At 43.2% G+C, this 21981-nt stretch overlaps 1 protein-coding gene across 1 annotated transcript; it reads left to right on the top strand.

Moving 5' to 3' along the window:
• Positions 1-6601: 6601 nt before the first annotated feature.
• PXDC1 (PX domain containing 1) lies at positions 6602-21624 on the top strand. Its single transcript, XM_029961402.1, has 5 exons — positions 6602-6637; positions 12469-12603; positions 12888-13005; positions 16711-16822; positions 21100-21624. Exons 1-5 carry the CDS (start codon positions 6602-6604, stop codon positions 21215-21217), a joined length of 519 nt encoding a protein of 172 aa, XP_029817262.1. The 3' UTR covers positions 21218-21624.
• Positions 21625-21981: the final 357 nt, after the last annotated feature.

Below are 21981 nucleotides of genomic sequence, written 5' to 3'. Positions count from 1 at the left end.
TTTTTTTTTTTTTAATATACGGGCTACCCCGCAGCCGGGGGATCCAGCAGAAGGAAGACCCCAGTCTCTGTCTCCCGCTGCGCGGCTCCAGGCTTTGCTGGGCTGTGGGAGCAAAGGGGTCCCCGTTCGCACTACCCCTCTCCGGTGCCTCTGGTCTCCCCGAGGAAGGGCTGGGGGGTGGCTGGCGGGAGAAGGGGCGTAGCTGAAAAATCTCTGTATCTTGGTATGTTGTTTGCCACAAGGAGAGGGCAAAAAAAAAAAGAGGCTGTGACGCTTGCCAGTGGACGGAGCGAGTCTGGGAGCTGGCATAATTCCTCGCATAACTTCTGCAAAATGGGAATTGCACCAGCGGTTAGAGTGTTCCCTTCCAGTTTCTGAAGTGGATTAACCCAAGTCGGGGGATGTTTCCCATGCTCAGGTCTCTCTGTGCAGAAGCAGGATGTACCCGTTAAGCTGTCTTGGGGCTTGGTTTTAATTTGTTTAACGATTGAGGTATTTTTTAGATAGAGCTACACGTTTTGCTCTAACATATTTCAAGTGTGTAGAGTGGTGCGGAGCATCCGGTCATCTAAAAATGGATGTATGCGTAGCACTTCCAGTCTCCCCAGTTGTTGAGCTACCACGTAGATGATTTGATTGAAGAGGAACGGGGAGGAGCCGATATTCTGTGCATGTTTTCCTCTCTGAGAGGATGGGGAAATTTTCCCTAGATCTCTCTTCGCCTCTCGCCTTGCTAGTGTGACCCCCTTGCAGAGGGTCTGCGGTTTCCCATTCTTGGGGCTGGGTCTCCACCGCTCCTACTGAACTTAATTTCTTTGCCCTCCCTGTGCGACAGCGGGCCCTGTTCCCTGCGAGTGGGGATTGTCTCTCCCGGACTGACTCCCCAAGGATGTTTTCTGACGGGTGTTTAAAGTGAGACAGGTCTTTTTCCGTTGTCTTGCCAGATCCCTAACCCCTGGTGGTGGAGTAGGGTGGGGGTTTTTATGTGCCTCACATAAAAGTGCTTGTACCTTTACCTCTCCTTAGCTTCTTTCGATCTCGGGAGCCGCAGCCCGCTTCCCGGCGTGTGTTCCCCGGCGCTGGGCTTTCCCGTTCCCGCTGCCGGGAGGTGGCAGCTCGGCCCCGCCGGCCCCGGGAGCTCCGCCGCCACTCGCAGGCCCTGAGTGCCCTCTGCAGACGGCGGGAACGGGCGCAAGGCAGCCGGGGAGCTGCAAGCCCCGCATCCCCTTGCTGCCCACTCCGGCGTGCGGGGTGGGAAGTCCTTGCGGGGGCTGGGTGCCGGAGGAGGGCTGTCTGCCCCCGCTTGGGTGCAGGCTGGGAATAGGGGGTCCTGCGGCTCCCAGACCTCCACCTCTCAGCTCTGATGTGTGCCTGGCACATACAGTGTCTTATGCTATTAGGTTGCTGACCACGGATCTAAAGTATTGTGAAAACTTACTACTCTTTTTGTGTGCCCTACATAAAGTACTCAGAATGTGATTTTTAGTAGCGCTGAATGCCTGTAAATTCTAAGTAACACGGCCTTCAAGTGTATATGGCACCTGGGCCCTGGCTTTTGAGAATGCTGGGTGGGTCTGGAGCAAGTCTGCCTCTGGCCTGCAGGGCACAACACCTGCCAGGGTCACTGTGGCTAAAATTGGGCCTCCCAGGGTGCCAGTAGTCCTTCTTGTTGGCTTTATGGGGCTCTGAAGAGCAGCTTGGCAGCTGGGCTGTGGTGTGTGCTGGGTCTGGCCGCAAATCCTTGCTGGCCCTGGCCTCCTGCCCCTCCCATTGTGCACAGGAGCCACTACTTGTCCTAGAGCCATTTTCATTCTTCAGTGCCTCTCTCAAGTGAGCGTGGTTTCTCTCATGTCTCAAGGCCTGCTGCAGCTTTTGCAAAATATTAAAACTATTTTCACATCTCTCTGAGGCATTATTTGTGCAGTTCCAGCCAGATGGGATTACAGTCCCTTGCACTGGCTTTACTTGACAGTCCCAGGTAGCATACACCATTAGTGCATGAACAACTGGGAAAGATTAACCATCCTCAGACTGCATTGCTCAATCCCTCCCTAAGACCTAGAGCCAGCAACCCTGACTTACCTTTCTCTCAGGAAGAGACATACTGACTTTAGTAGAATTGGGAATGAGCAAAGCATCAGCCCAGGATTTGAAAAATCAAAACCCAATATAAACAAATGATCTATTCAGCTTATTGAGGGGTTGGGGTTAACTTTGCAACAGAGTTAGAATAAAAATCAGGAGTAGTTTCTAAGCAGTCACAGCATGCGTCACAATTTCAGTAATACTCTGTTTAAAATTATGCTCCTCCTGCTCTAACAAAAATTATTTTGCAGAGTGTGCTTCTCTGCCTAGAGAACACTTTGTCATACCAACATTTTAAATTGACTGGCCACAGCCTTGTGTAACTTGACAAAGTTGAAACATAAAAATCTCATTTAACTTAGTGACACTGATGCAAAGCTTTGGAGGTAAGAAGAGATTGCATGGGGCATGTCCGATCTTTACAAAATTCGTGGGGTAAGCATAGTTTCTTAATGTCCTGTTTAAAAGCAGACATCCTTCTGCCTACAGTGAAGCTCAGTACACTTAATGCAACAGAAACACCTGACAAAAGCCCACTCTTGTGTGTATTAGCATTTAGTCATATACATTTGTGTGTATTTTTGTATACATACATATGCATATGTATGTGAGTTTGTATATGTGTGTGTATTTATCTTGGGCTTTCTGAAAGAAGGTGAATATCAGCTGTGCCTTTTATCTGGAGGAAGGAAGTGGTGAAGTGTTGCAAACCAAATTTGCATTGCATTGAAGGCCTCCACAGTCCCTACAGATTTGCCTAAGGAGCATTAAAAGGACTAGCATTATCCTACAGCTCAGTGAAGCTGCAGTATGTTACATTTAAGGGATATGGTTGAGGAGTGAAAGCTGGAGCTATTTGATGTTATTAACTCTTTAAGAGGGTTTTTTTTTTAAAAAAAGTCAGCAATATTAGAAAGAGTTGCTCAGACTGAGCACAAGTGTGCTCCTTTTCTTGCTCAGCAACAGCGAACCATCCTCTCCATTCCTTTCTTCACCCCTCATCCTTTTGGACTGACTTCCACAATGCTCTCCCCCTCTGTACTCGTTGGAGCTGCTGAGTGCTTTGAAATTGCCGAGGAGAGGATGGGAGGTATAGTTTTCTGCAGTGGCAGTTCATCTTACCCTTTCTTTGATATGAGAAGAGGGGAGGTCCCAGCGGGGAGTCTGGCATTCACACAATCTGGTCTTGTCTTTGATAACTAATAAGAGCACGTGGCAAAGTGCACTTTCTGCATCTGGAGTGTACTATGATGCTAAAGGCCAAGGACATTCAAAAACACAAGGCATCTCACTAGTAAGCTGGTAAACAAGGTTATTTATGTGCATACCTGCAGGGTGACTAAATATGATTCACTATGATGTTACCTATAACTTGCTAGTACTTTATTCGTCTTTGAAATATGCCTGTCCCTTGCTCTAGGCAAATGTAGAAAAGAGGATCACAGAAAAACACAGGCTAGTTCACTCTTGCAGTGAACACAGCCTAATGTTACTAAACTGTCTGTTTCTATATGCAAAGTAAACAACTTTTGTATTTAAATCAGTTTGTATGAGAAAGGCAGAGCTATGGACTTAGAAGCTGACTTAAAATTGATGATTTAGAAATAGTTACAACAGACCCAATAGAAACCAAAAGTGAGGTCTAAACCTGAAAAAGTACTCTTTTTTTTTCCCCCTCCTATTTTCTGTAAATACTGCTTGTGAGGGGTTCTCATCTAAGATGATCCAGCTTCAGTGCAGTCAGGCACCTCTCTTGCCTTGACTTCAGTGTGGGCAGAATCAACCCTTGGAATCAACCCAGAATCAATCCTTCCCTTGAAGTTGGGATTTTTTTTGCCCATGGAGTGGCAGAGTGGTTTCTGACAATCCTCCTCTGAACTTGTTTGTTGCCCTTGTCATCACAACAGAGGCTCAGATGCTCTTTCAATGTCACTGTTTGTATTGCACCTATGTGTAGCACCTAGTTCTGCTCTGATACTCTGAGCTGCCAAATCAAAAATTCTCTGACAGGTTTATTTTAATACTAGACGGGCCTCTCTTCCCAAAGTGCTCATTTTCCTCCTTTCCATGCCTCCTCTGACTCGTTCTGCTCTGTTGTGGCCTTTTTTCCCCTTGCTCTCCTTTCTACTATTTCCTCTCTGCTCCTCCAAGTTGCTTTCCCTGAACTGCTTTCTGTTCCTTTTCTTTGCCTCCAGGTTTCCCTCACTGGCTTGCTGCCATCCATAGTTATCTGTGGCTCTCCAGAACTTTTCTGTTGCCTTCTGCCTTGCTGGTGCTCGACTTTTGTCCATCCATAGAAGCTTTCCGGTAATGGTAGAGATTTCCTATAGAAATTTTACACCTTTAACTTGCCCCATCGCATAGAGGTAGTCACTTAACCTGCAGCAGACCCTGAGCAGTCCCTCACAGATGACTAGTGCTGATCTCTGAGCCTTGTGCCTGCCTCTGGTGTGGTTGCCTCATGTGGGAAGCAGATGATCAGCTGTTTTCTGTGTCCTGTCCAAGTGGCTGTGCACCAGGAAGCACATGGTGAGCTCCTGCAGGGCTGCTGCTGGACGTGCACAAAGCAGAAGGCAGTTCCTGAAGAGCCAGCCCAGGAACATTGTATTTGCTTGCAAATGTCGCATACATAACTTAGTTTTCTATATGCTGCATTATAGCATTGTTGTTGTTGTTGTTTACAAGACCATCTGGGAGTGTGATTTATGAGAAGAGGGAGTTCTACAGAAGGAGCATAGTGGTTTCCACAGACAGCAGCTGTTCCGGTGCTGTGACAATACAGATAAATACACTGCATCTATTGTGCTCTTTTCATTGTTGACATTGTCAACAGTTCATTAGTGGAGCTTGCTCAGAGCTTCTGTCTGGCAGACAAAGGATGCAGCTCTTGGTTATCAGGCTCTAGCAGAAATGTGTAACCAAAATTAAGTTTGTGGCTTCTGGGTTTGTTTTTTTATTAGCTGAATTTCATGGTTCATTGGTAATGATGGAGATAAATGAAGCTGGCTGTGTTGTTATAAAGCTAGACACAAGTTGCTTTTTTGTGGTGAACGAAGGCAATGTGTGGGGGAAGATTTTGGTGGAAAGGAATGGAAATGAGTTGTGTTTTTCATGACAGTTCTCACCTGATAAGAAATCAGCGGTAAAAATGATTGCAGGAGCTCGCATTTTTCATCATGCTTTGACTGCTTTATTCATTTTATCTCATTCTCCCTTTACATCTTTTTCTTTTTTGTGGTTCATCAGGCATCAAGACAGGGAGCTCTCTGGGGAAAGCCTGTCAGCTGAGTTCTGCCACCGAGAGGTGCCATCTCCCCTCCAGAGATCCTGGGAGATCCCATCATTAATAATACAATGTGTGGAAAACCCATCATCTCAAGGGTCTGGATTTCTCAGCTTTTAACTTGCCTCCGTGCTTTGCAGAAGTATTTGAGTGTGCTAGGGTCCTCAGGAGGTCATGGTGACAACTTCTGTTCTGGGGGATTTCAGTCAGACAGCTATTTGGATAGGACTTTTCCCTATCCTACATCTGCTTTATATGAACTGCAAAAGAAGAAGTGACCTGTGTTAGAGCTAGGTGTGGGCAGTGTTTTGAATTTCTCTTTCTGCATCAAACAGATTTATCTTGGTATCTTCAATATGCTTGTAAAGTATGGCGTGACTTACATGCACTTTGTGCATTGATACCTCTTTAAAAAAATTTTGTTCCTCAACATCAAGTTTAAGAAGGTAAGAAGGGCAGTGCAATATGTGATACACGTGAAAAGTCCATCTCCATACACCCCTCTTTTCAACTCCACTGTATACTTTTAGCTGCTCCCTGAGTAATGCCACCAAGATATATCTTGTCAGTAATATTGCATAGATAGCAAACCCTTTGTAAAGACTTTAGAGACTGTAGTGACTGTTGTCATGAGATGAATGAATTTACCCACAAAGGAAAGGGGTAAGTGTGTCTGTCCCAGAGAGGGGTGTTGTAGGCAAGAGGCATCAAAGAGGAGTTGCTAGAGCTGCCAGACTTAAGTCAGGCCAGTGCTGTAGCTAGCTCCTGTCCCTTGTGATGAGAATCAGATGCTGCAGAAGACAGCATAAATAACAGGCAGAGAACAGAAAATTGACAGTCCTGGTCTCTACTAATTGAAGACCTGTTATCCCTAATTGCCTGTAATTATCTGTCGTTCTCTGGATCTTATCAAGTCTTTGGATGTAAGGGATTCCTGTGGTGTTATTTCTGCAGAGTTTCTGAAGAATGTGTGAAACAAGCTTTCCCATATGCTGATTTTTTTTTTAATTTCCTGCCTTTACATACCCCTGAGTATTCTTTTGCCCTTCCAACAACCTTTCATCCTTTTCTCCTTCATCAGAGAGGAGTCAGCTGTTAGTGGGAGTTTTACCCTTTTCAGAATCCAGTCTGAGGTGGCTAATGCCATAGTTCCCAGGTGGCGAGGTTGAGGGAACACATGTTTGCAGGGAGGAGGGATGCTACTTGGGCAGCTGCTGGGAGGAGCAATGGATCATGGCCATGAAGCAGGGAGAAGTGACAGCTGAAATGGTATTGAGAAGAGCCCAGTTTAGCAGAGGGAGGAAATGGGAAGCAGTACAAAGGAGCACAGTAGCAGAAAACATTGGGCTGAGTTGCCACCTTTCAGCCTTGATCCATGTGCCAGCTGAGCAGCTTCAGTTCCTGCATGTTTCTGTGGAATATCTGTCTGTGGGTCTGTTCAGAAGTCAACTGTACCTGGTCCCTAGCAACCTAATCTGACTTTGGATTTGACCCTTCTTTGGATGAATCAAATCAGACTCTTTTACTGAACATTATTGAACATTATTTGTGATTTTGTATCTCTTCTGTCGCGGCTGGAACTTTCATCCTATTACTCCATCCTGGATTGTGTGTGCACACATGGGTTAGTACATATATGAGGGAAAGGAGGAATAAGGGAAAAGGATAAAAAATATTGAGGACTACAGTGTTAATGAATACTGTAACTGGGAAAAAAGGGCATATCTCCTGTTGAAGCAATAGTCTGGTCAGGAGAGAGAGCAGAACAGCAGTCTCCCGTGCAAGACAGCTTACGTGTGTTCCCTAAAGATTTAAAGTTCCTAACTGCTGCTTGCGGGTTTGTGCAAAGAGAGAAGGATGGACTCAAGATCTGAATCTAGATGAGAGGGGCTCAGTATAATACTTATCTTCATGTACTTACTAAAATATAGAGCATTTAGGAGTATCTGCATTCCACCTTGCACACATCTTCAGAAAGTACACCTTGGCTTCTGCTCTTGCTCAGCCTCCCATATGTATTGAACTGATTTTGAGAAAGTAGGGTATCTCTTGGATATTTTTTGTTCCTGTCCTGGCCACAAACATGAAGTGTAGTCCTTTAAATTGGAGAAATAGGGTTTGCCCACAGTTTGAGATCATGCATACATAGCGACTTGTATATAGCAACACATCTCCAGAAAAAACAAACTTCTGTGTATCATCATTGAAAGATGACATTGGAGACATACGGGAGTTAGGCATGAGCTTACTCTTCCTCGGAAGGCACTATAGGATATTTGAGACAACGTGCTCTTTGTCAATGCTGACCATCAGGACTGCTCTATGATTTCATTATGAGCCATGAAGCACATGCTGCAATTCCTGTCCTGCTTCCTGCAGTAGAAGCATGGGATGCATTATCTATGGTTTTCAGAATGTCATTCATTGCAGATTTGGTGGCTCACATGGCAGTAATAGGACAGCACTACCAAGGCTTCTGTGTTTACCTCAGAGGTTGGCTCTCAGTTTGTTCTCCTCTGCTGCTGAGCTCGTTTCCTGCCTGTTTGCAGCTCTGGGCCCCTCTCCCATGCCTTAAGCCAGCATACCAGGTACACAGCTGCTGGCCTGCTCCCCCAGCCTCCTGCAGCTGCTCCGGCACCAGGGTCCCAGAGCAGGAAGGATGCTGCAGGCCTGTGGTGCTGTTTGTACTGTGCTTTTCCAGACACGTGTTGCTCTGTGTAAAGTTGCTACCTACACTTGGTCTCAAATGGCAACCAAATCCTTTTCACAGAGTCTTGAGGACTCTGCCTGGGGCTTTTGGTCTGGAAAGTGGCAGAGATGATGTCAAAGGGATTGAATGAGGTCACTGACTATGGGGGCCGTGCACACAGCAGGTGATTGCCACCCTGGGTTAGGTGGTATGCCTGTGTCGTCCCTCCCGGCACCCAGCGTGTGGGCTCCCCTGTATGCAGGGTGAAGGAATCTTAGAAGTTTGTGGTATTTGGCAATAGGGTTTGTGGTAAAAAAAGGAGCCAGAGGGACTCCAGTTTACCTCAAGCCCTGTAAACATAGATGTTTATAGCATTTAAATCACTTGAAATAATAGCTAATTGTCCAAGCACGGTATGGGTAACAAGACAGAGAGCAAAGTTTTCCTGGGAGGAGTTTGTGCATGTTTTCCATTAGCAGTCAGACAAGGGCCAAGGCAGAGAAAAAGGCATGAGAACAGCCTTTCACCATGACCTCACTAACAAATTTCCCAGCTCTGAGCTCAGTTCTGTTGCATGACTGAACAAGTGGAGAAAACACAACTGGTTCCAGGATACTGTTTGCTTTACCAGTATCTTATTTTTATTTTATAGCAAGTGGAATAAGGGCTCTTGGGTTGTAAAAGCCCCAGATGGAAATATAGGCTAGACACATATTTATGGTCTGTGGGCAGAGACAACAGCCTTGGGGCATGTTATAGCTGCTGTATGGGTGCTTCATATGCGGTCAGTGGGTCCCACGCACTCCAGATGCATCCAGCTTGTGGTGCATTTGTATCAGGGTTAATGAATGATGGGAGTGCTGGGCTCTGTCTGCAGAGTCAGCTGGCATGTGTGTGTCTGTTTGTTCAGGCATTTCCAGAGTCTGGAGATCCTACATCAGTCTCTGGCTTTTTTTTTTTTTTTTTCCTTTCTTTCTGCCTCATCAAATCTTCCAAACAGGAGAAAGAAGACAGGCAGGAGAGAAGCCCCCACAAAGTGAAGAAACTTGGGTGCGGTTCTGTGACCCTTCTCTACACAAATCCTGATTCCTGGGTGAGAAAGGAGCTCGAATGGGGCATCCTAGCCTGCAGTCTCTTGCTTTTTCTGTGAAGTCTGGGGTTTCCTGAGGTGTAGCCTTTGACAAGAGCGGTCTGAGGTATTCCCTGCTGCTCACCTAATTGTGCTGGCAAAGCAGAGAAGGCCCTGTGTTGTGGTGTGGGAGAGGAAATGAGGTGCAGGGGAGGGTGAGAGCACCTTAAACCAGTGTCGACACCACAGACTTTAACTTGCAAAACCAGGGTGTTCCTCATGCACGTAGGTGCCGTGGTTGATGACAGCAGCCAGTTAGTGAGTGCTGAAAGGGACTGAATGGAGGGACTGGGATCTGCACTCCTCCTGGCTGCTTGGGCAGCCAGTGCCTCACTCTGGTTTGCATGGGTGTGGGATTGGGAGCAGTGTCTTGGGCCATGGGATCATTGGCTATGACTAACTGAAAACCACAAAAGCATCTGTTAACTCTTAAAAACAGAGACTTGCAGAATTAAGATAAATGACAGCCTTACAAACTTTTTGGCAATTGCAGAAGAAATTATGGGTTTCAACATATATATATAGCCAGGCAAGTGGTTTCTGTGTGTTTGGGCTGTAGATGTATGAAAAGGAAGGCTTTAGCCTGGCCAAACTGAATTCCCTACATGGGGAATTCATTTAAGGTCAGCAGCTGTATACCCCAAAGCTGTTCGTCTGCAATCATTAAGCACATATATAGGAAGCTGTCCAGGCAGATGTATCACTTACTCTCCTTCCTACGCTGTCTGCTTTTTGGTTTTGATATTACTAAAAGCTTCAGTAAGAAGTGGTTTTATCGTGTCAGATGTTACAAGTTGTCTGTGCCAGTTTCCAAGTTGGAGTGTGGGTTTGCATGGCTGGTGTCATTCCAAGAACTGGAAGGAGGAAATATACCAGGGCTGGAAATTCCTGGTGAATGCAAGAAGCTGTGAAACCTCCCACGGGATGATCTGTGACAGTGCAACAGGCTGACAGCCTTGTCTGACTTCTTGGTGAAGCATAAAAAGGCCGTGTGGAGCTGCAGATGCTTTCCCTGATTACTAATGAGAGAAAGGCCTAACCGCTTGGCTGGTTTTCCTCACAGGATGAATGCTCAGAGTTGTTGGCAAGGTGTTTTTTTGGTTTGGGTTTTTTTTTCTTTTTCTCCCCCTCCCAATCCGAATATCTTCATTTATTTGAAAGTATCCCTTTTCTTGGTAAAATGCTTATTTCAACAGTAAATGCTTATCTGGGAAAGGGTCCAAGATCGAGGGCAGATTTGACACAGAGCAGTTGAATGCCAAATCCTGTGTGGGTCAATGATGAGATGTTCACCTGCAAGGTGGGAGGCACAGCCGGGTAGTCTCTGCTCTAACTATATCAATATTTGTGCAGAGTGGATCATGACCAGCAGGTGAAGTGGAGGCACCCCACAGTAGCTGGCACCAGGGTGGCTGGCCCTGTTTTCTGTGATGTGGGCTACAGCAGGGCAGCAGCATGTTTCTAACATCCATAGGTGGGTGTCTGAGCCATGGGGCCATTGGCAGCTTTTCTTTTTTTCTTTTTTTTTTTTAAAGGGAAGATGAAACCACTTGTATTGAAAGGTTTGAACGTCATTCAGATGTGGGATGGGAACATATTTGTGGAGGGGCGAAGCAGATCCACTCAGGCCTGGTCACACCCAGTAGTTAGGAAGCTGAGCTGGTCTGCAATTCAGGTCTGTAATGTGAAGCACAACCCAGCTAATATGCAGTCTGTGGACCCATGCAGATGAGTTTTTTCTCATTTTCAGCCTTTCAGAGAATTTTCATGCAAAGCTACTCGACTGTAGTGTAACCATTCAAAGCAAAACACAAGCTGCCTTCCTTATATGCCTGCAGGTATACATTGCTCTGCTATTAGAAGGGGCGGTGAGTTGTACTGGGGTGAAGTGATAGTGATGCTGAAAAAAACAGGCAAAATGAAGGACTTGAGCAATAGAAGGGCTTATACAAACAGGCTACTTTTGTGGGTCAACCATCAAGTAAACCCAGTTGCTTTGGAAACAATCTCTGTTTTATTTAGAGCTGTAACTGGAGGAGAGCTGACAGCTTCAAAGTCACACTTTTGTCTGGAAAGTTTGTATGGTATCACATCTCGTTGGTAGCAAACAACACAGACTGATGCAGACTGAAACTGTGGATGTTCCCACGCTGTGCATATTTATGGTTCTTCATGTACATTTGTCTTTTAAATAGGGAGATAGAGATGTACTTAGTTTAACACAGTTTTAGTATATTGAAGTACTTTCTCACAGACTGCTTTGCAGATTTGCAGTTTTGATGGTTTTATGGTTTTGATTTGTTGGGTCTTTTCCTGCTCCAGCTTTTTGTTGGTTTTTTTGTTTGTTTGTTTGGTGTGGCTTGTTAAATTTTATAATTTCTCTCAGGTATTTCATTTTCATGTGTGTGTCGTACTCCTTGGAAAAGATGCACAAATGTAGAGGCTAAATGATGCTTGAGTTAGAAAAAGTATGTTGCAAATATCAGAAATAAAAGGGCTGCTAGAGGAATGTGAGATTTTGGGGTTTAGTTCTCCTCGAATTCCCTGTACATGAGAAACCTGTGCTATGTTTCTCTCAGTCTGCTAGAGGAGGGGGAAGTTACAGATGTCCTGCAGGTTATACATACAAAATAGAGTATTACAGTTGAAGATCACCATACTGAGCAATTCAAAATTGCATTGTAATCCATCATTCTGGACACTGGACAGTAAAATTCCCATTTTATTTCTTTCAGCAGCACTGTGGTAATTCAGTGATTATATGAAAAAAAAAGAAATCCAAACAGTGGTCTTGTACTTGAAGAACATGATACTGAGAAATTTTCCTTGGGGCACTCACTGGGGCTTACAGTCAGAGAAATACAAAACTGCCCTCAAAGCCTTTTGTTTAGCTTGTGTTTATTATTTTCCTCTTATCTGTGGGTTGTATTTTTTTTTGTTTTCTTGGGTTTTCTTTTGCTTTTTATTGACAGGAAGAAAAAGGATGAATAATGGTTCTTGGAAGCAGAAAACAGGCTGTTTGATTATCATTGCTGGGAATGCTGTGTAGCAAAACTGTGGGTGAGGGAGTAGGTGGTTCTACTTCTGCTTGTCTTGCAATTCCTAAATATGAACACAAACAGCTGAGTTTGTGTCAGGCTTGCAACTCTGCTCGTAACTACACCCACCTCAGCTTGAGGTGCACTCTTTATGATCAGTTGGTTTAAAAGACATTTCTGGGAGGCATATTTGAGGTTATTCACATCATGAGTGGCTGCTTTTGGCTGCTGAAATGTGTGTAAGTGTGCTTTTGTCTATGCTTATGATCTATTTGCCTTGTTTCTAGGGCTCATCACAATAAAAGAAGCCCATGATATAGAAGCCAGACTTAATGAAGTGGAAAAGCTTCTGAAGACTATTATAAACATGCCCTGGAAGGTGAGCAAGCCAAATTCCAGTTTAGCCCAGTTTGAATCCTCCTTATGGTGACGTGCACTCTCATGCAGATTAGAAAGTGGTGGGCTTTGCCAAACTCTGAAAGAAACAGCAATTTATTGAGGATCTTGGAGAAATGCTGAGGGCCAGAACTGTGTACGATGCCTCCAAGCTGTTGCCTGTAATAAGTCTTTCTGTCATACTACAAAGGAGTGGAGAGGGAGAAGGGGAATAAAGCAAACCACTGGTAAAAAATTATATCTGTTATTTTTCTTTCTCTTTTTAAGTATTCAAGGTCTGAAGTTGTCCTCACATTCTTTGAGAGATCTCCTTTGGACCAAGTTCTGAAAAATGACAATGTCCATAAAATTCAGCCAAATTTTCAAAGTCCAGTTAAAATATCAGGTAAGAGTTGTTAGCTTCCTGCAGTTGACACAAGAATTACAGAATAAAAATTACTTTATTTGCTGTTCCCCTTATTCTTTCTCTATCAGCAATTCAAAAGATAGTTCTCAGTAGTCTGCTTTATGATATAGAACATATAATTAGCCTTGAGATACTATGCAACGTGTTCAGGTGATAGAGTGGCAGGTGAAACGGAGGCTGATGAATGCAAATAAGTGGATGTGAGGAAAATGCAGTCCTTACTGCATATTGTCACTTATGATAGTGCTTTTACCACTTAAAAAGAAGATTTTGAGGCTATTGATACAGTTATGAAAATGTAAGCTTAGTGCCAAGTGATGAACAAAGCCAGCAGTGAGAATATTGGATATTATTAGGAAAGGAGGCAAAAACAGAGGAGAGGAACACAACCCCATCTTGAAAACACTGTGCACAATTTTGGTCTCTCCATCTCAGAAAGGATATAATAGAATTTAAAATTACACAAATAAAGGGCAAGGACTCAAGCTGTTGAACAGCTTCTCTAAGAAAGAGGTTAAATAAAGAAAAACACTTCACCTATGAGAAGAGGCGAGAGTGGGGGTGTGATGGAAATCTACAGAGCTGTGAATAGAAGGAGGTCAGTACCCTGTACTTCTCTTGAAACAAGAGCTATAGGTTATCCAATATCATTGACAGACAACAGGCTTTAAGCAAACAAAAGAAAGGTTATAATATTGTTTTGTTTTCATACAGAACATAGTTGATGAGTGCAACTCATTGTCATAGGATATGGTGGAACTGAAAGCATAAGTGACTTCAAAAAGGAATTAGACAAGCAAGTGGAGGAAAAGTACATTGAAACCTGTCACAGGTGGAGACACAGGAAGTTCCTAAACCACAGATTGCTAGTGGGGATTGTGGAGAGCAGTATTACTCTATCCTTGCCTATTCTTTTAACCTTTTCCCCCTTCGTCTGCTACTGACCATTGTTAAAAGGTTTGTGAACTTCTGGTGTGCCTGGTTTTGTATTTCCATACTGAAACATTTTGTTTGTGCCTAATGTCAGCTGCTGGGTGTGTGTCACAAGAAGAACTTATTCGGAGAGCTAGTTGAAGTGAAATACTACATAGTCCTCCAAAACACATAAACCATTTAGCAAGAAACTGATATCAGTTTTCTTTGGTGCTAATGATGTTTCTGTTAATGGCCAGTCAACATGCTAAAAGGTGTAAACAGTGTGCCTTCAAGGTTGTTCTTATACACAGGGTAAACTATTTGTAATTGATCCTTAGCTCTGGTTCTAAGTGAATTAGTCCTCTGTTAAATAAATATCTTTTTAATTAAATGGAAGATGGTTTGAAAGCCCATTAATAACTCTTTAGAAGAATAGTGTGCAATACAGAGACTCAGTGAGAAGTGTGGTCTTGCCAGCCAGTTTGGTCTCGTGCCTTCTCGCTGAGCCACCCAAGCCCAGGCTGTGGGGCAGCTCAGGGATTGTAAAGAGCACCCCCAGGGATATACTGCAAAGTGGGGTGACACAAGTCTGGCTTTCTGGGAGCAAGAAATGGGAGCCAACATGCTTATCTCGCTCCCCACTTGTGGCTAGGGAGGTTTGGATGATGCCTTGAATTGATGTAGAAACCTGACATAAAATTCCTCATGTGTATGTTTTTCCAAAGGCTGACCACGGTTACTCTCTTGGCTCCTGAACGTCAGGTCGTGTTCTCAGGACTGACCCTTGAGAGCGTATTAATGGGTTTTGTCTGAAGTATGTTGCTACTCTGTGAGACCAGAGCTGCAAAGTGGGTCCTAGATCCTGCCCATTATGAAGTGAAGGAAAGCCAAACTAAATGCTATAAAAATGTTCCAGAGGGTGGCTGCTGTCAATAATACCTTGCTGTTGTTGCAAACAGCAAATATCAAGAATAAATGTATTTGGAATTGCATAGGTGAGAAACTGAAGCATTTCTCTGGTTTGAGCTTTTTGCTGTTTGGAAGGGTTTCATATACCTCTTGGGAAGGCATGCACCCCCTCAGGGCACATGTACTCTGTGTGTGTGTGACTGAATATGGCACACGGTGGATACAACACAGAGAAGACAGTCAAGATGAAGCTAAATTCAGAGCAAGGGTGCCTGTTGGATGGACAGAGGCTAGCAGCAAAGGGAGCCCTCCTACAGCTCCTGTATGTAGAGGAGCTGTGGAAACCATGTTATCTGAATAATAGCAGGGTTTGTCATACCTAATTAATTAGAGGAAAATTCTCCTACCCGTGTAGCTATCCAAAAGTATCTTGTGTTTATTAGTTTTATCATTGGAGTGATTGCTGCTAAGAATGTAAGAATATAGGTGGAAGTTTGCTGTTAATTGGTATTTACCTCGTCTGTATGTTGCACGCTGGGAATGGTTCAGTGTCTGGCAGCATTGTCAGTAGATGGCAGTAAATGATAATGTGTAAAGCAGTGAAATGCTGTAACTCTTAGGTCGTGTCAAGGACACTAGGAAAACACTGGGATTTGTGTTAATCGTAGTGCAGCAGCTTTCTACGTGGCTTGCAGTCTTAGAAAAGCAGGCAAAAGTATATTCTCTGAAAAAAACAAATTGTCCCCCACATGGTCCTTCTCACAGTGGTAGGTGCTGGGAAAGAGAGAAGGGGCCGCCCTTTTAGACTCTTAGATGAAAGCTGAATTTGAATTTATGGTGTAAATCTTATTCTGCAGTACAATGTTTGCTCAAGATAAGTAATGTGAAGTGTGATTCTGCTGGGACTCACTGTTTTCACAACCCCCAAACATATTCTGTTGAAGTGGGTTGCAGTAAAATACAGACTGAAAGTCGAAGATGACTCTCAAGAAAAATATGGAAGTGAGTTCTGACTTTACCTTAGGACCATGTAAATGTTAAAAAATTACCTTCTTTCTCCTATCTCATCTCCTGTTCATTACTTGAACTGTATATATAGCTGAAATTTGTTTGTGTGTTTTCTGCCTACCATATTTTCTGCCACAGGCTAATTTCCTTTTGTTGTGCTCAGAATGAAAGGCTGTAACACAGGGCCATTGTACCTTGAGGCAGATTGAGAGTTATCCTACTTAAGTCAGTGCTGATTTTTTAAAAGATGTATATTTGTTTTCTGACGTTTTTAGCTTAATCTAAGATTGTGTGGCCAAAAGAAATCCTTGTGACTTGCCTAGTTTGACTTTCCGTACAGCACAGATGTGGATTAACTTCTCATTCACATCAAATACTATTCTAATTATAAATTCTCCCCATGGTAGTAAGTTGGTGGAATTAGGTGTAATTTTAGATATTCTGTATTGGAGGCTTCTTAAACAGTGAGAAAAATAAGCAGGGTTAAGGACAGTGTAAAACATGGTATTGCTTTACATGACTTAAAACTGGTGGGTGAATTAACTTGGAAAGCCACTTTTTATTTCCCTTTTTCCGTCTTTTTATTTTTCCTTAACTGGCTTAAGCCTGGGACTGACAAGGAAAAATACAACTGTGTTTTGGTAGTGCTAGTTGATTAGGTGAATAAAATTGCTTGAGCACTGGCAGTTTGCAGATGTAAGAAGCTACGAAAGCAACTCTTCATTCCTGCTTTCATGTGCAGATTTTCAGTGTCATGCACGCGTCTCAGTTCATAGCCGTGTCAATTACATACCATACGCAGTTGGTTTTCAGCTTTTTTTTTTCATCTTGTTTTCTTTCTTCTCCCAACAGAAATCATGCGATCAAATGGATTTTGTTTAGCCAACACTGAAACAATAGTCATTGACCACAGTATACCTAATGGAAAAGAGAAGCACCTGGATGTAGATTCAGCAGAACATTTGTAAGTGGGGTTTGAGCATGACCAGTGCCGTCACCTTCGGGTAAACTGTAGCTTTCCCTACCCCCTAGCAAAATGTTGTTGTCTGTCTAAGAGCAAGACTGGTACAGCTGTCATTCTGACTGGCTAAAGATTACTGAACCTGATTGCTAGCACTTCACAGCGATTTCTTGTTAGAAGGGATAAAATGGCAGAATGATTGATGCCAAGGAGCTCAGTCCTCTGTATGAAAAAAGAACTGTGGTTGTCATAGGGATCCTGCCAGGTGAGAATAGAGTTTTTTCTTTCTCTCATGACTGTGATGAGAGCTTCTTTGAGCCCAAATCTGGAAACACAAACATCCTTACAGATGGTATATCCTACTACGAAGAGTAGTAGGATGTTTGGGATGCAAAATACCATCCCCAGAGGGGAAGACGCTGCCGAACGTAATTGAACAAAGGTCAGCTGGGACTTGGTGGAGCATGTGTATTTCATTAGGGAAAAGGGAATTTGGAGTTTTATTGGTAAATTCTGCTCCTAATGCATGGAGGTATTCTGGGGTCAGTATTCTGTAACCAGTAGGGCTTTTATAGCCATAAACCAAAGCACAAGAAGTTCAGCCTCAACATGAAGAACTTAAACTGAGGAGAGCAGAGCACTGGAACAAGCTGCCTAGGGAGGTAGAGGATTCTCCCTCTCTAGAGACATTCCAAACCCACCTAGATGCATTCCTGTGTCACCTGCCCTCGGTGACCCCACCTTGGTAGAGGGGTTGACCTAGATGATATCCAGAGGTACCTGCCAACCCTAACAATTCTGTGATTCATGTAGGTCTTAAGTCAGTGACTTAATGGGTATTGATGGAAATCTGCACTGATTTCTGTCATAGCAGGTGATTGATTGTTTAAATGAACTTCAGGTAGTGAGGCATTTAAATATTTTTGATGAGAAACATTACCTGCTTTTTCATTAGACCAGTCAAAATGATGGAAACAGAATACTAAAAGCCTTATGGATCCTTTATCTTTGAAAGCAGTGATCTGTCTTGCCACATTTGAAATGTGGTAATTGACAGTCTGTAGCAAGATTTAGAGCTTGACAAGATTTTTTTCAGAAGCTGGAGTGTATCTCTGGCTACAGTGTCACTTCTTGAAGTCTTTTTATTAACTTATCACTTAGTGTTTTGAACCTTGACCTTGCTAACAGCATTTAAGCTTATAAGCTTGTATTAATGAGGCTGAAATGGCACACTAGAGGTAATTCTGTAAGGCCATTGTCTGGAAATTAAAGTTGATATACTTCTCAGTGGATCACTCTTTAATACTGAGAGTGACAAATAATAAGAGCAAATTACCAAAGGAAGCCTTTTCCTTTCTTATTTTGATTATTTAAAAAATTTTGATTAAAAAATGCTTATAAATTAGTTTTGTTTTGAAAAATGTGCTGCAGCCCAAGCAAAACTTGCTGACCTGAGATCAGAAACTGCCATCATCTATATGTCATCCCATTGAAGTCAGAGACTATTAAGGCCAGAAAATACTAATATGATAAAAACTATGTTGTGGGCATGGTTTCCCAGAAACTGTGGTGGAAGCAATAAATCTAGGGTAACAGCCTGACTTTGTGCATTTGTGCTTTAACTTCCCGAAGGATGTGAAGTCAAAAGGCAAGAAGTTAGTAAATTTCAAATGTGTGTTTTATATGGTGGCCTAAATTTTCTCATTCTGTAGCTGTATTTTATAGTTGAGAGGTAATAGCAAGGAGATAATGGCCCCAGTGTAGCACAGCTGTTTTGTAAAAAATTGAACTTTCTTTTTTAAAAGCAGAAATTTTCTATAGTAATAAGACAAGGCGAAATGGCCTTAAGCTGAAGGAGGGTGGATTTAGATTAGATATTAGAAAAAAGTTCTTTACTGTAAGGGTGAGGCACTGGAACAGTTTGCCCAGCTTGTGGACTCCCCATCCATGGAGGCACTCAGGACCAGACTGGATGGGGCTCTGCGTAACCTGGTCTAGTGGAAGGTATCCCTGCCCATGGGAGGCAGCTTTCCAGGCATTCTTCCTCTAATGCATTAACAGAGGTTAAAATGGTAAAGAAGTGTGTCTTACAGCACAAGAAATAGGCTCTTGTGAAAGACAGTGTGTGTGTCAAGGTACTTTGTGGAAAAAATAGCACGGGCAGGAGTTTGGGCATTTAGGAATCTACAGGTCCATAGTAGCTTGCAGAGTTTATTTTGAGAAAAAGACCTGTTGGTAACAGCACAAAAGTATTTTGACTGTTGAGTGCCCTATAAACTGCTAACTGTAGTAAACAGTCCTGATTCATTGGCTTTGGTTTTGTATGAGCACTCTAGAGTGGTGCTTTGCAGACTTCTGTGCGCACACTTCCTTTTTGGTGGCAAGGAAAGCTTTTCTGCTTAACCACAGCATCTGAATGCCACTGCTTTGTACCTCACATTCTGGTTGTGGTAACCTATCAGTGATTCTGAAGAACCAAAAAATCTGTGGGACCTTTCAGTTGTAATAATCTAGTTTTATACTATTGACAAGAGAAAGAGAGCAGAATCTGAGTAGCCTTCTTGACTCCTCTTACGCTTTCTTCATTCTATCTGCCCCACTGGTATTTCATAATCTGTTGTTTCTGGATCACTAGCAGTGCATAAGATAGCACAACGTGATCTGTGAAGTATTTGCAAGATACCAAGTCAACTTCCTTCTGCACATGTTCCCACACATGCAGGGAAGCAAATAGCCTGGAGGAAATGGAGGAATGAGGGTAATAAACATTCAAAGTTCAGTCTCATTTCTATTTCATTTAAAGCAAAGAGCATAGCAACAGCACTGCAGGAGAAAATCTACGAATTTCTGCTCAAAAAAATGTTGTGGTTCTCATAGTTAAAAAAGAGAGATGAGAAGGACCAGTCAGGAGTATGGAAAAAACAGAACTATGGCCATACATTGCAGGATGTGTAGACCAGGCTATCCAATACCTTACGATGCTTCTAAATAAAGTTTCAGGAAGAGATGGGAGTGGGAGATATATCTGTTTATTTATCCTACCACTCTTCTTCAGGTCCTCTGAAATACCTGACTCTTAGGTCACCCTCTAGGGTGAGTTTGCTTCACTTACCTAAGCAACTCTTAGGTAAGAGTCTAACTAGTTTGTGTGCTAGTGAGATGCAGTTTTAAACATTAATTCTTTTAAAGCTCCTCTGTTTATCTGCCATTCAGAGAGCTGAAGTAGACCAGCCTAAAAAGGTGTTAGAATACATGCTATAGTCAGAGCTAGGTTAGGATTTCTTTTTCCATCTTGTGCAGTTTTCCAGTTTCTATTTTATTTTATTTCTCACTCTATCAAAGTGAATGAAAGTTCTTTCCAAATATTAAAGACAGTGTGAGAAAAAGAAGCTTGACAGTTCTTCAAATCCCTTTCTAAAACAGATGAAATTTAATCCTTGGCCTGCAGTGACTGCCTTTAACTGTTAGGCTATCAAGGAAGAAGATAATGTTTCTTATTGCAGAAATTCAAGCCTCGTTGGAATGGAAATGTGTATAATTGAGGAAGGTGTAGGTTTTAGCAAGTCAATGCCTTCTGGCTGAGAGTAGGTGTGAGACAGTGGATAATCCTTGCAAAAGTTCAGGTTATAACACAGGATTTGGGAAGTGGGAAGGAAAATACCCAAACAAATAAAACTAAATTTGAAATCTCTTTATATTTGGGATTTCTCTGCTTGCCAAAATTTAAATTTTGTGCCCCAGGGAGGACAGCAAGGCTCTGGAAAAAGGACACTGTAGTCATATCTTCCTACTCACGTTAGACATTTGGCTTCTTACAAAAGCCAGACCCAAAGAAGGTACCTGTGAAGTAAAACGGTGAGAGTCCAGATTCAGATGGGAAACAAAGGCAGTTCCCTTTCCACTTTTGCATAAGAACTGAGACGTTTCGTGTTGTTGCCACATGCTGGGGGAAAAAAATAGAAGGATGTGGACTTCAGCTGCATGATTCACTCTTCCAAGGCTCACTTGATGCTTCTTTCCTTCCTTCCTCACCAGTAGCTTTGAAAGTCAGGGATAACAAGATTATTTGCTTGCATGTACCATGGCTCTCATTGGTGTATGGTTTACTCTTATTCACATGGGTGTAAGAGGGAGGAGGAGGAGGTGTGAATGGAATCAGCTCCAGATACTTCTCCCTCTCCCTTAGTACTGTTCTTCCAATTCCTTTGACTTTGATTTTCTAAATGAACATTAATGACTTAATGCCTTTTGGTGTTTGTTTTTCTTTCATTTCTCCTTAGGTTCGAAAGTGTTAGTGACTTTACCTCAGAGCTAGAAGACAGTGATGATCCAACAGCTTATGTCACCAATTTGACATACTACCACCTGGTTCCATTTGAGACTGACATTCTGGACTGAGACTGCTCAAGGATGCAGTCAGCCAGCATCCAGCCAACCTCTTCATCTATAGGCTCTGCTATCTCTGGCATTGCAACTCTGTGAATAAGGCTGTGCAGACAAGACCAACAGCAGAGAAGCTGCAGCAAGTACGCCACAAAGCTGATTTTGTAGTGTGGTCCTCCGTTGTGTATTATGGAGACATCTTGTAAGGAGGTTACTGCTTGGCTGTTGACAACAAACTCGTTTTCTGTGAAAGCAAAGCAGCAGAGGCCTCTTGGGGCTCAAGGAAATCTCTACCGTGTCTGTGGGAGCTGCCACTCTGATGCAGCCATCAGAAACTTGTACTGTGGTACTCTGTCAGCCGTGCTCCTCAGCTTGCAGTGCAATTTGAGGCTTCCTCTTTTAGGATACCAGCAGAAACTTCCCCAGATGGCGTGACCACGCTTTTTATGATGTGCAAGCAAGAAGACAAGCAAACCAGCTGAACTTTGTCAGTTCCCTCTGCGGTTGCTTAATGGAGGTCTTGTGGGTCGCTTTTTGCTCAGCTACTGGTTGATTGGTGCCTTACACGAGATGTCAGAAATACCATTGAGTGCCTCCAGGAAACAGAACACATGAGCTGATGGCTTTACTTCTTTTAATCATGGGCTTTTATATAATCACTGAAAGGGTGACTGCTCTTTCCTGGAATAGTAAAGCAGGCAGCAGCTGGCATTGCAATGGACTGTGCATGATGTTTGGGTACCCATACAATTTCAGAGCTCTGGAAAGCTGATGGGAAA

Source organism: Manacus vitellinus, unplaced genomic scaffold (assembly GCF_001715985.3).
Source record: "Manacus vitellinus isolate BGI_N305 unplaced genomic scaffold, ASM171598v3 scaffold_33_pilon, whole genome shotgun sequence".
In the NCBI taxonomy this organism is placed as follows: domain Eukaryota; kingdom Metazoa; phylum Chordata; class Aves; order Passeriformes; family Pipridae; genus Manacus; species Manacus vitellinus.
Note: the sequence above shows the minus strand (reverse complement) of the source record. Positions and strands in the feature narration are given on the sequence as shown.

Coding starts and splice junctions, on each gene's coding strand:
- PXDC1 (XM_029961402.1), top strand. CDS start 6,602: ATGGCCATGAAGCAGGGAGAAGTGACAGCTGAAATG. Junction 12,604..12,887: donor TTATAAACATGCCCTGGAAG/GTGAGCAAGCCA, acceptor TCTCTTTTTAAG/TATTCAAGGTCTGAAGTTGT. Junction 13,006..16,710: donor AAGTCCAGTTAAAATATCAG/GTAAGAGTTGTT, acceptor TTCTCCCAACAG/AAATCATGCGATCAAATGGA.